General features: G+C 41.6%; 1 protein-coding gene across 1 annotated transcript in view; it reads left to right on the top strand.

Moving 5' to 3' along the window:
* Positions 1-16,982, top strand: part of AGBL4 (ATP/GTP binding protein-like 4) — a gene marked incomplete at both ends in the record, with an annotated part of 71,811 nt that extends 54,829 nt beyond the window's left edge. The window contains 2 exons of the mRNA XM_009700077.1: positions 477-629; positions 16,768-16,982. Coding sequence (XP_009698379.1) covers positions 477-629; positions 16,768-16,982 — 368 coding nt within the window. The remainder of the gene's footprint in view (positions 1-476; positions 630-16,767) is intronic.
* Between the last annotated feature and the right edge of the window lie 364 nt (positions 16,983-17,346).

The following is a 17,346-nucleotide window of genomic DNA, read 5'->3' as shown; positions in this document are numbered from 1 at the left end:
AAACTACACAGGAAATAATGAAGTCTTTTTTACACAATTTTGAGCCTGTCTTTCCTGGCAGAAGGGTACATCTGCATATTGTGATGCAGAACTGTGCAGAGATGGCAAAGCTATGCCCGAACAATCATGCTCTAGAACTGGAAGGAGCATATTTTTATCAGTGGCACTAAGCCCTGTATCAAAGTGAAGGATAATGCTTTTGCACAGTGTCCTGTGCTGCATAAATGTTCCAGCCTTCTCAGAACAGGTAAAGAAATGTCTATCATGGTCCTGTGTTGCGTCTCACATGCACCCACAAAGAGGCACGAATGGCTGGACGCATCGAAGCAGTATCTTTAGCATGACGCTCTGATGCTGGCACCATGGTTAGATTCAAGGATGGCAGTACTGGATTTATGGGAGGTTTCACCTCCATAACATAGTTATGATTTATCTCATACTGAATGTTTTTTGTTGTTCTTGTTTTCCCTCAACAGAAGATTAACCTGGAGTTCTATATTGACATCCATGCCCACTCCACCATGATGAATGGCTTCATGTATGGGAACATCTTTGAAGACGAGGAAAGATTTCAGCGACAGGCTGTTTTTCCCAAGCTACTCTGTCAGAATGCTGAAGACTTCTCTTATGTAAGCAATGGCTCTCTCAATTAATTTTTTCCTAATTTATTTTTTAATGATAAATCTCTGGCTTAATTGGATTGTGTGAATTTTATTTCAATATGAATAGAAGGCTACTTAAAATTTTTGTCATTATTAGCTACCATCTTCCCTCTTACTTTACTCAAGAATGGTAAGTTGAGATCTTAGGTATTGTCATTAGACACATGAACAGAAGCAGGTTCTTCATCTTCCATGTTATAACCTTTGGTTCTCAATTACTGAAACACTTAGTTTTTATCAGAAGATATTTTGATCAACTGAATCAGCTTTATTGTTTCATTGTCTATATTATATTGGCAAATTTTTTTACTTCTACCCTTTAAATAATAATAATATAATACCAAATACAATTAAAAATAATAAATTTGAAAGAAAAGGTTAGATAATTTTCTGCTGAAAGTTGTGACAAAGGCAACATACACTTTTGAAATTCTTTGCTATTACCCTGGAAAACTGTTCTGCAAGAAAATCTGAAATTGCTCAATGCATGTCATGTAACTTGGAAGAAAGTTTGTGTGTAGGTATCTCTGGATATTGGAAATAAATAGTAAACTCCTATAAATGAGTTGGAAAAGGGCATATGTTTTTAGAGGAAGTTTCAAATAGAGTAGAACAGGTCCCTAGCACACATTGGTTGCAGTACCTCTGCAGAAGTCCCGTAGATTTGAGACTCTGGTCCAGGGTCTTGCAACTTTGTGTGCAAGTATGACACCAAGGGCCTTTCTATAGCCTCTTTTGTGCATCAGTTTTCCTTGAAAGCTGTGCAAGTAGAACACACAACACCCAAGCCTGCCTGCAACTGCTTCTTTGCTTCTCCTGGCCCACCAGACACACCTGTGGAGCTACCAGCTGAGCTACTACTATGCCGCTACCCCTTGCTCTGTTTCAATCTATGCACTCCAGGTTTGCTTAAGTGGACAGTCTTTCAAGTAAGAGGTGTTTGGTGTCCAATTTTGCTTTGACTGGGATAAGGAGTATTCAGAAATGCATCTCAGCCAAGGCATGAGCTGTGGGGAGAGAAGGCAGTGGATGACATTTGGCACCTATATAATGGAACAGGCTCAATTAAAAATTACTTTGGAATTCTGCACCAAGCAGAGAAGAGCAGGAGAACCTACTGTTTGGGCCTTGATTTTATCTCTGTATGTTATTAATCCTGTTTGTTACCTACCATACATTTTCCCAGTTTCTACTGTCCCCTGTTTGCTTATACTTCATCCTTCTGGTACTGAGAGAGAAACCTGGGTCTTCTCTCCAAGATGGGGACAGCTGGGGCATGGTGCCTGCCTCCCCTGCAATGCCGTCCCAACCAACTTGTGGCAGATGTGGTAAGTGGAGGAGGATAGGGACCTTGCAGCATTCCATGTGTTTAGCTCTAGAGAAACAAAATCTAAAACCAGGTAAAAAAGCAGACAAGTCCGCACAGCAAAAGAAATAGTAATTGGAAAAAAGGCCATTTTCATCATGGCAAGAATGCTAGCCTAAAGCTTTCTCATCAAGATGCAATACAGAATTTTTTTTGTCTTGCGTTTGTGCATATTGCACGGTGGAGTTTGAGTGGGAAGTCAGTATAGAAATGGAGTTGTGTCACTGTTTTCTTGTCAGACCTGTTCCAGAAAAAGGAAGGAGGAATTGAAACCTCCTGATTCCTGTCTGTTTCTCTATTTCATGGTAGTTTGTTTTCACAGAATCACAGAATTGATTATGTTGGAAGAGACCTCTGGGATCATCGAGTCCAACCTTTGCCCTAACACCACCATGTCCACTAGATCATGGAACCAAGTGCCACGTCCAGTCTTTTCTTAAACATCTCCAGGGATGGTGACTCCCCCACCTCCCTGGGCAGCCCATTCCAATGCCTAACGACCCTTTCTGTGAAGAAACGCCTCCTAATGTCTAACCTGAACCTCCCCTGGCACAGCTTAAGACTATATGTTTCATGCAAGAGTGGGAAAAATTTTGGATCAGTCTCTGACTTTTCTAAGGCTAGGCAGAAGATATCCTTTCCTCTGCCTTTTCTATTCCCAGGAGAGGGACCTGTAGTAGAACAAACATTTCCCTTTTCTTCTTGGGACCAGCAGTGGCAGATGGCTGGGTAATGCCTTAGGGAGGTTGTGTGGCTGCTGTTGCTTCCTCTGTTTCCTCATAGTGTTGTTTAACCATTGTCAGTATTGTTTAACAATTGTCTGTATCTTTGGGGGGTTTGGGGGACTCCTGCAGTGTGAAGCTTTCTCCTGTCAACCACTGCAAGGGCTTCTCAGAAAACTGTCCAGAGTGCAGAAGACCAAATCCATACTAAATGAGGAGGGACAGCAGCTGCATCTGTTCCCAGCTGTTTGGAGCCTGGGGAAGAGGGAGTTGGGTTCAAGGAACAGCCTGTTCTAGTCCAAGAAGACCTCAGTGATTGAGTTTCTTATCTGCACCTGGTTGCTTCAAAAACACCTTATAGATAAGGGGGCATTCACAGATCATAGCAATGAAAACTTGCAATTGATAGGAGTTTTGAAATTTTGTGCTCAAGTGTGGGATTTCTCTCTCTTACTGTGGGAGACTAAGTGTTCCTCTTAGTGCAAGCCTACGTTGACAAGGGAAAATCTTTGAGGAAATGACGTAGGAAATAGAAGCCAATAGCTAAATAAACAGCGCAGACTCTCCCCTTTGACTCTCGATCTCCTTTCTGTAGAAGCTAGCAAGTGGATATATATGTTGGCATTGAGTGCCCCACAGTTTGACCTAGGTGCTGCTGGCCCTCAGCACATTGGGCTTTCAGCTCATATCCTACTGGCCTCTTGAGACCGGAAGCTTTTCCCCTGCCATCCATCCAAGCCATTCTTCTCAGGGCAGCTGAGGGGATAGAAGTGTTGGAAAATGAGACAGCCACAAAGTGTCCAACGTGTGTAAAGCAAGAGGAGTGAATATTACTCCAGTCTCCAAGTGGGAAAGTCTCTGTTCTCTTGTTTTCAGCTCCAGCCATGTGGGTTATGTGACTGGTTGGAAATATCAGGGGTAAAGTTTGCTGCTCAAAAGAGAGGAAAAGAATCCAGAGCTTCCTACATTTAAAAAGGGGGGAGGGGGGGAAAGTGTTGAAGATTAAAAATCGTGTATGTAAATATGCCCTATTGACTGCTCAAAGGGAAGGGGGGAAGTGCATCGTTAACATTACCAGGCTGGTGTTTGAAAGTGTGGGAATGGACCACTGTTGTTACTAATTAATTTTCCAAAGCTTCAGGAGGTCTCATTTACATTGTATGCTGCTGCGGCCATTTGTTGGGATTATAATACTTCAACAGCAGCACTTCAAGTGAAAACTGGCGGCTGCATGAAGTGTTGTCCATAATTGACTAGCTCCATGTCTTCACACAGCACAGAGACAATGTTCCATTATGTTATCCATTGACAGTATCATTGAAAAGATTACTCTCCTTAAAGCATCTGTCAACCTTGATTGATTTACGAGGGACAAAGAACTGAAAAGGTTTGAAGTGCGGGTACAATTTTTGCCACCGTTTAGCATACATAATGGTTCTCCTTTGATGTCAAAAGCTCATCTTCTATTAATAATGCAGAGGGCTTTTGAATGCAGGCTACTTGTATGGAGTTCCACACTAATAACCTACTTGCTGTGAAATAGGATTCACTTTGGAGAAGCAGTCATTTGTCTGGGTTTTACATGTTCAGAATGAATCCCGACTCAAAGGGATTTCTTTCAGTGCTCTGCATGATTGCAGCTGAGCCCGGCACGGGTTAGGGAAAGCAGGCAAATCCTAGCCTGCTCCTCCAGCCGAGAATCTGGCAGAAATCATGCAGCCAGATGCAAAGGAGCATGAACAACAAACCTAAGATGATGCGATCAAATGCCTTGTGCCGTTTTGTCTGGCAACCTTCTATTAATATACTTTAGAGTGCATTTCATGCCTGGACTGCTTTCTTCACCTGTCATTTCCAATAGGCCTTTTTATTTAAATGACAGCATCCAAGGGAGATTGGTGATTAGAGTAGGGGATGGATAGGGGATTTGTGCCTGCATGCCTGTTGTAGGACCAAAGGCAAACCACCCAATGTCTCTGTACCCTATCTGCTGAGCAGAACACTTAACCTCACAGCACTCTGGAAGGCTGACTGTGGTTTGCAGGTAAAAGTTGTGGAAGGGACCAGAAATTCTTCATTTGTACATGACTTCAGAAACAGAGGCCTGCCTTTGGTTTAGCTGTCAGTACGTGAAGAGGAAAATGAAAGAAATGCTAGGAAGTTTTGTTCCCAAATAAATACATGAGACATTCTTGGGCAGCTGTCTGGGGAAAAAGGACAAACTCTGCAAGGAAAACATTTTATGTTTTCAAGGCTTAAGAAGGATATTTTTAAACATTGGGGAGTAAATATAATCTATATGAAAGCTCTAACAGAGAGCTGACAAGCTCTTTCGAAAGGCTGACTCATTGGGTTTTGGGAGCAGCTGTTGACACCATGTCTGAGTGCATTACACATCAGCCATGGCTAGGAGTTGTTGCAGTATTTGGAGGAGTGTTCTTCATTTGACCTTTCTTGTTCTGGAGCGTGGATTAATCATAACAACCAGACACAAGCACTTGAGCATTTCAAGAACCTGCTAGTCTTAGGGGTGGCTAATTTTGACATTTGTGACAGCATGAGAGGAGACCATCTGTTCTCTCTGGTTCATTTAAAAGAAACAACCACGGCCATTCTTGGATGGCTTTATCATTTTGTAAAGATTGCTTTTCTTTGCAGATAAAGGAAAAAGACTGGCTAAAGGTACTTGGCTTAATCTTGGGTTTTGTTTTTTTTCTTTGGACTCTGAACTGGTGGTATTTGGGATACATTTGAGTCCTCATTTCATTTTCTTGTATTCAACCTCCCAGCAGAGCACCTTCCTTAGAAATACTGTTTGTCATCCCTTGTGTGCTCTGGTTAGCTAAAGACCCTGATAAAAACTTGGGGTCCCATTATGTTGGGCACTGGGTAACTACTGAGAAGGTCCACAACGCCAAGAACTTCCAGTCAAGCTGGGAAAGAGACAGAGAGTGGGTGGGAAGTGACTTGCTTGACGAAATTGGAGAATAAAACCTAGGTCTTCAGAGTGCCAGTCTGGTTTCTTTGTCAGCAGTTCCCTATATTTGATACCATGCTGTGCACTCAACAGTGAAGTCTCTGAACAACCACCCACCCAGTTTCCTTTAGGGAAACATGTGGTTAACCCCAGTGCCATAATGCTGTGACCTAAATAATATTTTTGAGACTATCACTGTTTCAGCAATATGAGAAAATTCAGATATGGAATGATTTGCCCTAGTACTTTTTGTTGTGATTTTTTTTTTTTTTGGTTGGTTTGGGTTTTTTAGCCTGAATATCTAAAATTGAGCAATCAAGGAAAAGATTTTAGTCTATCTGTATTTTCTATTGTTTACCTTTTATCCACATACTCCAGGTTTGTCGTTCTCATTTCCACAGCACCCCACTCATCCATCCAAGCTTTCTTAGGGAAGATGTGTTCCTTCCAGCAAGCCCCCTCCCATCTACCCATGGCAGCCTTGCTGGGCTGTTACCACTTACCCTGCCTGGACATCTCCCTCTTAGTCTTGTGATCCCTATTACTAATCCCAGTGTGTTTTGGGCCATGTCTGGAGGAAGTGCTAGCACAAGGGAGTAGTAACAGCTCATGAACATTGAATAAGCAAAACCTTATAATCTGTTCCAAAATAAAGAAGAACCAGTTTGTGTTGTATGTGGCTGGGCCAGAAAGGGGAAGCAGGAAGCAAGTTGCTCAGACTTAGAATTCATCTTGAAGTAAAATCTGTGCTTACCTGCACCACCATCTCCTAAGTGCCTCTCTGCTGTTTTGGCAAAAAAGACCCTTGTCCCAGAAAGGCAAAAGCTGTTGCATTCAGGTAGGTTTTGTTAACATCATGCAAGCTTAACGGATCTACTCAGAAATCTCTTAAAACCTGAGCACAACAAATGATCCTACTTTCTTTTTTGTTGTCTTGTACCAGGGCATTTCCAGGAAGACAAATGCAGCTATTATATGCTTTAGCACCCCTCTGGGATGCATTTCTGCTTGCTGCTTCTTGGACATGTTGCTCCATAAGGTCATTTATTTATTTATTTAGTTTTCCTGGAGGCTGGCTGAGGGGAGAGAGGAAACGTGTTTCTGGTGGCACAGGGAACAGATTGTAAAGCCTGTGCTTCTAAGCGTTATAGGTTTTGGTCTCACAAGAACTCTGCACTCTGGAGAGTGGCGGCTAAATGAAACAGCTCCATTACATCGTGCTGAAGCAGTCCACCCCTCTTTTTATACAGGGTTGAATTAATTTGTATCGCAAAGAAAAGGAAAAGGAGGGGAGAAAAGTGTTTGAGTAAATGGATTTTCTTTCAGTACCTTCTTGCTGTGTTGTTTGTGCATATAGGAGTTGACAGCCCCTTCTCCATCCTCACACAGGTAGACATTTTGAATATCCACAGAAGAAACAAGTTTTCGTAGAAATTTTATGGTGTATTTTCAAAGACCATCATTACTCTTACCTAATGTCAACAAGCTGGGAGCAGGTGACAGCCTCCCAGAGTAGCACAAATGAAAGGAGCTCCTTTACATTCAAGTGCAAGCTACCTCTCTTCCAGAGCACTGCGAATTTCACTCAGCTTGGACAAACTGTGCTGTGAAGGAGAGGTAGGAAGTTGGTTAAGAACTGGACACCCATCCCCCTTCCAGGATCTCTTTCTGGATATTACCTCTTTAACTACGTGGTATTTTTCACATATGTAGAATACAAATATGGTTCAAAGATCTGTTCTGGAGCAGTGAGAGAGCCCAGGAGGAGTTTGAGCAATGGGCTGTACTGGGTTGCTCTGGGAGCAGTGTACAGCATGTTGCCCCTCCTTAGGAGGGGTTGTAATCTCCCGATTTAGACCTACAAGTGTGCAGAACATCTCTTTGCCACAGAGCAAACCACTTTTTCTGCAGACTCTTCAAATCAACTGCATGCCTGATGGTTGTATTTCCCTTTCTGCTTCTCATTGTCCTAAGTTTCTGTCATTTGTATAAATTATTACGAAAGCACTCCCAGGAGACCGCACACACACTCATAAAACTATTGTAAAGAGAAGCATTGCAGGCTATTGCTAGAGGCTATTTTATTGTATATTTTGAGGAAACGTCTCGTTTTCTGCTGACAAATAGGGAAACTGAGAACTCCAGAGACGCGAGTTATTTTCTAAACGATGAGATTATTCTGTAGAGCTTAGGCTAGGAAATGCCAGCTTTGACATCTTTGGGGAAGGATATACTCTCGGAAGCAAAGGTTGCTATTAGTGAAAAACAGGGGGGGGAAGTAGATCTTTTCTTCATTATTAGCCTGAAGCATTTGCAGATCCCTTGTTTGTGTATACCACTGGTCACAGCTTGTGCAGGCTCTTTAAAGGCAGATAAGTTCCAGACTAATTCTCTGTTTTACGGGTGATGGGTTTGTGCACAGCTGAATGGCTGAGTAGGCAACATTGTCACGTGTGGCTGCTAAGCGCAGTTCTGTTGACAGGGAGAAGCAGACTCACTGAAGAAGATGCTGAGAGGACCTGAGGAAGTATGTTTTGAGAGACACTACACTCCCTCTGTGTGTGTGTCTGTTTGGGATGGCAGAATCTAGTGGCAATAGGAGCTCCAACTGAGGTTTGCTTAGAGGATGGGGTGAAATCTGCCTCCTTCTCTTGCCTATTCTGAGTAGGTTGTGATGGGCCACTCAACTCTTCAGGGGAGCCCTTGACTGACTTTGTGAAGGTCTCTGGTAAGGCCATCGCCACCCTGCTTTGTTTGGCTGCAGGGTGGTGTTTAAGAAGCTCTCTCAGAAGAGCTGCTGTTTTGATTTGGATTCCAGTTGCATTAGCTGCTACGGTGAAGCCAGTGAACTCCATAGGCATCTTCTGTGCTGTAGCACTCGGGGAGGTGGGAGCTGTGAGTACAACCAGTTTCAGTGCATGCGAGGATGAATTCTGGGGAATGTGAAACACAGGCCAAATCCCTGCACTGGTGCTGCCAGTGTAACTGGTACAAGGTACAGAGTCCAGCAGCAGGCTATGGAGACCTCCAGCAGTCCTGGAGCTGTACAGCAGAGCACTGTAGAGAGCAGAGGACAGATATTAATGAGCAGTGAAAAGAAAAGTGCAGCTATTGTAGTTCTTGCAGGTGAACAGCTGAAGCCCTGAAGCATGAAACCCAGTTGCTTTTCTAACTACAGAGTTTCCAAAAAGGGAGCTCATTTGGTAGTTTTGGTTTTGAGGCATAAACCAAGAACTTATAAAACTCCCTCCTTCCCACCCCTCTGCTAATGACCATGCAAATACCTGTTTTTATCAGCAAACATAAGCAGGCATGACTGAAAGACACTTGGGAGGGATGGGGAGGGGGAAGGATCTGGTATTCCTTCACTACACGTTAGAGGGCTAATGAAGCCCCTCAGGGAGCAGATGTGTATGTGGTGACAAAGTACCTTTAAACTGTTATTTCTCTGAGGAGAATTGCACTTTAAAGCCTGACAATGTGGTGCTAGACAGGTTGTGTTCATGACACTCCTACAACATGATGCTGCCTTTAAGAAAGGGTGATTGCTGTCTGCTTTCCAATGAGCAGGTGGAAGAAGGCAAAAGGAGACAGGCAGTAGAATGGTGAAAATCTCTTAGGATTTGAGGCTATTTGGTCTTCAGGTTTCAGTTTCAGGCTTTTCTCTCTCACATTCTTAGGACAGGCCAAACTGTTTCAGATCTCCTCTGCATGCCTTTCCTCAGATTTCTGCAAATCAAATTCTAGTTCAAAGAATATTCCCTTGTTAAACCCAAAGTTTGCTGCCCACCTCAGTGTTTTCTATCAGGCACAGAAGTTATGAAGCAAAATGCTGTCAACTGCAGAGCTGGCAGTGAGAGTGACTGAGCCTTTTCACAGGAATATCAGTCCAATCTGCTGTCCCTAAGGGATCTGGAAAAACTCCAAGTAATGGGATCTGTCTTTGAAATTATCCTGAACTTTTCAAAACCTCCTCTTCCCAAATTTCAGTAGTCACAAATGATTTTGAGATGAAATATGTTTTCCTCCCATGCATCAGAAACAGGGCAAGGCTGCAAAGTGAGTTGAATCAGGGAGTAATTTTGAGCTGTTCCCATTTCATCATGTCTCTGCTCCCAGAATCCTTCCTCTTTGCCTGCTACCTCCTTCAGATCAGCCTTCTGCCTTTGGGATTTTTTTTCTTTTTCTTTTTTTTTTTTTTTTCAAAAATCCCATCTACATTTCAGATGCTGGCTGCAGCTTGTTGGCAAAATAAATTGGAAGAAGGCTGCCTGATAGTAGCCTCACAAATGCCATGATTTCAAAGTCTCCAGACCCAGTTGGCATGGAGTTGATAGTCTATCGCAAAAAGCACTAACACATATGTTTTCCAATTTATTAAGAGAGTTAATAGAGCTGGTGAGAGATGGGTGTGAAGAGAGAGTTAAGTTGGCTTTTGAAGTGAGAAGTTTCCTCATTGCTTCCAGAGAAGTAAGGAGATTGTAAGATAGCTTGATGGGCTACCAGCTGCAAAAACGGCAGGGTCAAAGCAGTGACTGCTGGGCACACCATGGCAGTAATTAGCTCTATCCATATGAGGAAAGTGAGCTGCCAGTTGCACCCCTCTTATAGCACCTGTGGAGGGGCAAGCAGAAGAGTCACAATTTGTAATATTGCTATTTACAATCTTCTGTGGCAAAGATTTCAATACCAGTGCATTTCTGCGCTCTCTTTCTAACTTTTGCAGACTTCAATAAAGCATTCTATAAAATGAGAGTGAGTTATAGCCGCTACTGTAAAACTCTTCACCGAAATGGATTCGACATTGTCTGGGCTCTAGTCCATTTCCCAATGGCATGTCTATTCTTCCTTGATGACAAGTGTGTCATTCCTTTTTTCTAGCACACTAACTATTAACTCTTTTATTACCGCTTTTTTGCTACACCAGGGCAGTGAGTTGAGGGCTCATGGAGGTCAGACCTGCTTTGGAAAAAAAGCTTGCTCTTCAGCTATAAAAGCAGCACCAGTGGATAACTCTGGTGAGGTTGTAATTGAGTCCTGATTACACTTGGCCATTGCTAGTGCTGATAGCTGAAGAACATGAAGCAATTTGTATGCATAATCCCAGTTTACCCCAGTAGGTAAAGTGCTTATTGCTCAACTACAGAATGAGCAAAATGTGGGCAGTTTTTCTGGTTTTGGGTTTGTTTTAGTTTGGGGTTTTTTTAGGAGTAATTAGCCTCAGTAGTGAAATAAAGATTATTTTCCAAATGGAAATGCTATAGAGTAAGACAGCATATTTTTAATTATGTGTTGTAATACAAAACCATTCTCGTAACTATGACTCTTCTTAGTGTTTATGTATCTGCTCTTCTCCAGGAAAGATTTCCAACATGCTTCTCTGGTTCTTGTGAGCATACAGTTGAACATGCTACATCTTTTTGTAGAACACTTCCTGGACCTACCTCATCTGCCTATATCAGCAAATGGGAGGATCTCTTTGTTCTGAGTTTCATACAGATACTCTGTTTGTGAGGGCAAACGATCTGGGAAACATTAATGTGCACACTTGAGCTCCAGTTTTTGAAGATACATGCAGTTTGCTACTTCCTTCCATGGGCAGATAAACAATCAATTGTGTTGCAGTAGATGTGAACACCTGGTAAAATCTGTCTCTTGGATATCAGGAACCTCCTAGACCTTGCTACATCAGAAATTCATCTTTCTCAATCTGTCAAAGCCTGTGACCAGATATCTGTCTGGTTGACGATTTCTCTCCTAATTACTTTCTGAGTCACTGGTATCTTGTCGTTTCCTTTCTTTCTGCGTTGGAGAAACACCTTAGGATTGATCATAAGTGATGTGCAGTCTATACCCTGGTTGCCATGTCAGGAGCCTGGCAAGGTCTGACTTCCACTGTGATGATTCCTTGATCCTTTTTCTCCCTAATTTGTTCAGCAATTTCAGAAGATGACAAAGATTCATTCCCCCACAAGCCCTGTATGAGAAAGTACTCTTTTGTACTCTGTCCCTTTGCCCTGCCATCAGTGAAAGGTAGAACTGAAGCTCCCATTCGTCACTGGCTGGACACTGAGCCTGCTTAACATTTCAGCCCTTTTTGGCATCTCTTCTTCCACTGAACAGTGGACTCAGATTTACTGGGTTTTGCCTCCAATTTTTCTTTTTGTGCAACCTGAGGTTTTCTAATATTGTAGCAAGACAAATCCCCTGCCAAGTCACACATACACTGAGGAGGAGGTCCCACCAGTGGAAGGTCCCACCAAATAGAACCACTCAGATTCCAAGTCCATCAGGACGCCAAAGGGTGGACTTGGACAAATTCAGTCTCAGATATGTGAGAAATGTGCTGTTCTCCCTCTTGATCTCTTGGAGTCACTCTTGTGATAGATTGATACAGGCATAGAGAGGCAATAAGTATACTGCCTGCCCTTACTTTGTGAATATAGACTGCTGAAGGCATTCATTCCAGTAGTTGTTAGCAGGATGATGGAGCAGTGCTCAGAAACCAAGAGTATCCCTCAGCCATATGGGAGCTTCCTAAGCTGTTGAGCTTGTAAACTAGCTGCCAGGGGGTTGAATTCACTGAGGAGAGACCGTGTGGTAGAGTGACCTTACCAGCCAGGAGACAAGACTGCCCTGGAGACAGGGGTTCTGGCACATTGAGAGGTCTCACCAAGGGCCAAGATTTTTTTTTCTGCTTTGAGACCACTCCAGAAAGAATTTGTATGCAATTTTTTTTCTTATTTCCTTCCACCTGTGTCTTTGTCTGCTGCAATGTCTGAATAAGGTTCAATTGGTTTACAAATTTATTTGTGCTGCCTGGCTGTTCACGGTCATTCCCAGTGGGGAAACTGGTCATACAGAAGGTATTCCGCACAGCATGGGGAGAAGGAATGAAATCTGGTAGGAGGGCCTGGGGAAGCTACCACTAATGCTTGAGATGTAGAGAGAGGGTCAGCACACCTTGAGGCTCCCAAGTGTGTGTGAAATCCAGGTGTAGTTTTCTGGTGGGTTTCTTCTCATGAGAAAGTGGGGTAATCCTTCACCCTTCTTGCTCTGCTTTTGTAACGTTGGATTCTTGTTGCTTGGCACCTCCTAATCCTGTAGATAGCTATTTGTTCACTGAATTATCTCACACAAGCTGGGAAGCAGAGTCCTTCTGTCAGATTTAATGTATCTGTATGTTTTAATAACAAATTACTGTTGATTTTATACAAATATCCCTATTTAAGAACTTCAAAGTCTTTGGTGTTTCCCCCCATCCTCCAGACTTTGTACTTTTTGCTGTTGATGTTGACACTCCCATGTGATTCAGCCTTGGAGAAATAAATATTTGTTTAGCTCTTCTCCTGCTGTGCCTGCTCAGTGCATTTGCTTAATGATGACTTCAGTTCAGCTTTGCAAGGGTTTTAGGGCAATAGATTCTGCCAGAAAAATGAGAGACTCATTTGCGGACAAGTTTACCTATGATCTTTCCCCTCTCTTGCTCCTCTTTCCCCACCCCCACGCCCCTGCCTCTTTTCCCCAGATTAGAGTTTGATTAAATAAAAGTGCATGCAAAAGGCTCTTCCTTTGAACAGCCATGATAATACATGGCTTTTCATAATCTTTGTTTCAGCATTATTAGTTGCCAAGATCAGTTGTGGTGAGGAGTCAGTTTTGCCTGTTTATTTCTCCACTCCATTTATCTTGACTTGAAACAGTGAGTAGAAGGTTGGACTCAAGCAAGTACCTGCTGCCCTTCCTTGTCATTAGTTGAATTTTCTTGAATCTGTAATTTTCTTCTTTTCACCTAAAACTTCAAATCACATTCTGACTTACAACATTTGCTCTAGAGCCAAGCCCAAGTGGCTGTTTCAAAACATGCATGTGTTCATATTTGAAAGGTTTATGTTATGTTATCTCTACCCCAATCTTCTTGAGTCAAATTGGACATGTTACTTTTTACTCAAGATATCAAGTTGGTCTATGCCATCAGATTTTTTTCAAATGAGGACAGTTAACCTCTAAAATCTACATTTATGCACCTAAATGAAGGTTCAGCTTCTTTTTATTTCTGGAAGTGCAGCCCTACTTGGCAAAGAAATGAACAGGTGATTTTATTAATGCCATTGCCATTTCAAGTAATTTTGCACAGCTGAAACTGGAACTCTTCTATTACAAAAAAGAGAGAAGAAAAACACAAAACAAAACCTAAAACCCCAACCCCCACAAAAGAGCATTATAAAAATTAAAATGCTGGAAAGATCCAAATTTTGTTTTCTTTTTTTTTGGCTATTTACAAAACCTTCTTCAAATTATTTAAACTACTTACTCTTTACTTTTGAAATATGGCAAGTATAATTTTGCCAATAACTAGATCCAACTTCTGAGCTATTTTCTGCCAGAAAGCAAAAATCACTTCAGTGAAGTAATACATCAGACTCTCTCTTCATCTATTTCCAGCTGATGAGGTTTCAGCTTATACCAGAGATTGTTTTTTATTAGGCCCTGAGTACATGACCTGGCACTTGTGCAGCTGAGTTTCATCTGACTACTATCACTCTGGTCCTCAAAGTCATCCCACTGCTTTTTTTTTTTTTTTTGTATGATATTCAGAGCCTCCTCCATAATGATGATTCATTCCACAGTGTGTCATCAGCAAATTTTGTTGGCATGGTCCTCTTTTACCGTGCCAAGAATTGTGATGAAAATATTATGTAAGATTTATCTCAAGAATCATCTATGAGGAATTTGACTCCTAACCTTCCTTTAGCCTAATTGAAATCATGGGAAATAGAGCTGAAAAGGACCTCATGTCCAAACTGTATCGCAAAGACATGAACTATACTCAGCAGATACTTGTCCATTTTGTTCTTAAATATAGCTGATGAGATTCCATAATCTTCATAGATACTCCGTATCAGTAAATGAATCTCCTAATCACTTGGAGTACTTTTGTCCCTAACGTCTGCCCTGAATTACTTCTTGACATTTCCCTTGTTTTCACTGTGCCAAATACAGCCATAGAATTAGCTTCCTCCGCTTGTGAGTGATGCTTCTGCTCACAAACCACAATACCATATTCTGACACATTTGTTGTCTTCTTCGTTTGAGCTGGCTCCATACACCCATATTCACTAGTTGATGCTTTTGTGCATTAAAAGCTCCACCACAGGCATTCACTGGAACATGAAGCACTATCTATTGAAGTCAATGTTTCCTTGACTTATGATGCAATCCCCAGAGCATGATCATCTTCCTTAATGTTTCTGAATTTTAACTGAAGACAAAGCTTCCCTCAGTTTCAGGGTCTCAGTAGTCTTTTGAAGGCTTCTTTTGCAGGCTGTCAGAGAACATTTCCTCTTGTAGGCCTCCTTAAGTATTTTACTCCATATATCAAATTAACAATTAATTTCCCAATCAGTCCTCATGAGTGCTTAACCTCCCTGTCCCATAGGTATTCAGAATATCCTCAAGGTTTCTGCCATGTAACTGGGAGGAAATTATATGATAGGTAAATAGCAGAATACATTCCGTGTACAGTTTACCACAAAGCTAAATATTATGTTACCACAAAGACAACAAGTTGCATTTGGAAACTCCTATATATACTGCTAATAAGAAACCCAATTCCAACTTATTCTAATTCACCTGGAAAGACTCCCTTTTTATAACATGAGAGAGAATTCAAAACATTCAGAATGTTAATAAACCCACAGGTATTTCTATTCTTTATATCTTCTGGTATATGCTATTAATCAAGAACTGTTGCTCTTTTCAGTATTAGTCTGATTTTCTCGGTGTAGAGGAGTTTAACATTTTGAACCACTCTATGTAATTTTTTGAATAAGAAAGAAATTTTGTTTTCCTTGGTTTTGATAAGAGATGGACTTGATAACTACTAACATTACTGTGTCAGCAAGAAAAGATCCTAGCATTAAAGCTAGTAGGACCCTGGATAGCTCAAAGAATTCACCGTGCGCACAATGACTGAACAGTAAGCTATGTTGAAGGTCCTTCATGTTTCACTGGCAACGTAAAAGTCTTAAAGCAGGAGATATTAAGGCATAAAGCAACAGATCCAAGTTGGATCTACTAAGCGCTTTTTTTTTTTTTTTTTTTTTTGGTGGTGGTCACTAGCTTTTGCTGAGCCCAGATTGACTCAGTCTAATGGTTATCAAGTTTGTGAGCAGTCTGATAACCAAAATGAAATCAGAATCCATTTTTCTGTCTGGTTGGTAGGAACAAGCTCTGAGACTTCAATCAACCTGAAGATAAGCTCCCCTTTAGTCTCCAGATGTCATGTCTTCAAAGGAGCGCTAAAACTCATTTATGGAAATACTTGGAGTCCTCCCCTCCACCCCTCAAATGAATAGCCATAAAGCTGTAGGGTTCTTAAAGCTAGATCTTCAGTAATAGCACAAAATACTGCCTTTTATACTATGCTGCTAATGCTGTAAAATAGTGCAGTATATTTTTCGACCCAGAGAGTAACACCCAGTTAACATTTAAGTTAGTGAAGTGGAAATTTGTGTGACCTAATTTAAGAACCAGTCAAATATCTTAGATGAGAAAGTTTCACTAAAATGTAAATGCCACTTACAGCATGTCTACTTTGCTTAAGAGTCCAGGATGAGGGGTGGGGGAGAATGGTTACGATACAGGGGAATGCAGTAGAGAGAAGGAACCCAATATCCAAATAACAGTCCAGCTTAACTCTTGAGAATGTAGGATCTAGAAGGTTCACTTTTCAATTCATGCATACGACAGGCTTTCGTTGTGTTATCCAAAAGAGGAGGAGAAAAGCTGATGTTACTAGCGAATTGAGATTAATTTTGTGAAAGTTTGCAAGGCATTATTTATAGTCTGTGCGCCAGAACTTTGTTTCCATTAATGATCTCTCCAAGCCGTGCTCAAAAAATAGTGCAGTCTCATATCATGTAAATGAGAATTGGTAATGTGAATTTAACTGTTTTCTATTTTAACAGATTCCTTCCTAACCCTTCCCTTGTTCCACTCATGAACTCTCTTCACGTCTCTGTGTTCTTCCTCCTGCAGTCCAGTACATCGTTCAACAAAGATGCTGTGAAAGCAGGGACAGGCCGGCGTTTTCTTGGTGGACTGTTAAATGATACATCCTACTGCTACACTCTGGAAGTCTCATTCTACAGCTACATATTGGGTGGACCCACTTCTGCTGTCCCCTACACAGAAGAAGCATGTATCCTTTTGAAATCTTTCCTCTTGCAGCACATGTGGACTGGGCACTTAAGGTAAATACTTCTATCTCAATAAGAGTTTGCTGAGATAGGAACACACAAGTGGAAATGTGAGTCTGCTCCTGATGCTTTAATTTATCTCATATTGATTCTCCATACTGTGGAAATTCAAGAAGAGAAAGGCATATTACATCAAATAAGCCATTTCCCTCTTGTAGGAGATTGTCTCACACACTTATTACAGAAACTAGTCCTAGAGAGCCTGTGATCCATTCCCTTCCATAGTCTTCCATTTCTTTCTTCATTTTTCTCCTTATTCTCTCATTATCCCCGAGTTTGTGTTATTGTTTTAATAGCAAGTTGAAAGTGCATCTTTGGTACTGAGTTAAAATATCTTCTCCACCTTTGAACTGCAGCC

This window comes from Cariama cristata, unplaced genomic scaffold, assembly GCF_000690535.1.
Source record: "Cariama cristata isolate BGI_N322 unplaced genomic scaffold, ASM69053v1 scaffold20355, whole genome shotgun sequence".
Taxonomy (NCBI): domain Eukaryota; kingdom Metazoa; phylum Chordata; class Aves; order Cariamiformes; family Cariamidae; genus Cariama; species Cariama cristata.
Note: the sequence above shows the minus strand (reverse complement) of the source record. Positions and strands in the feature narration are given on the sequence as shown.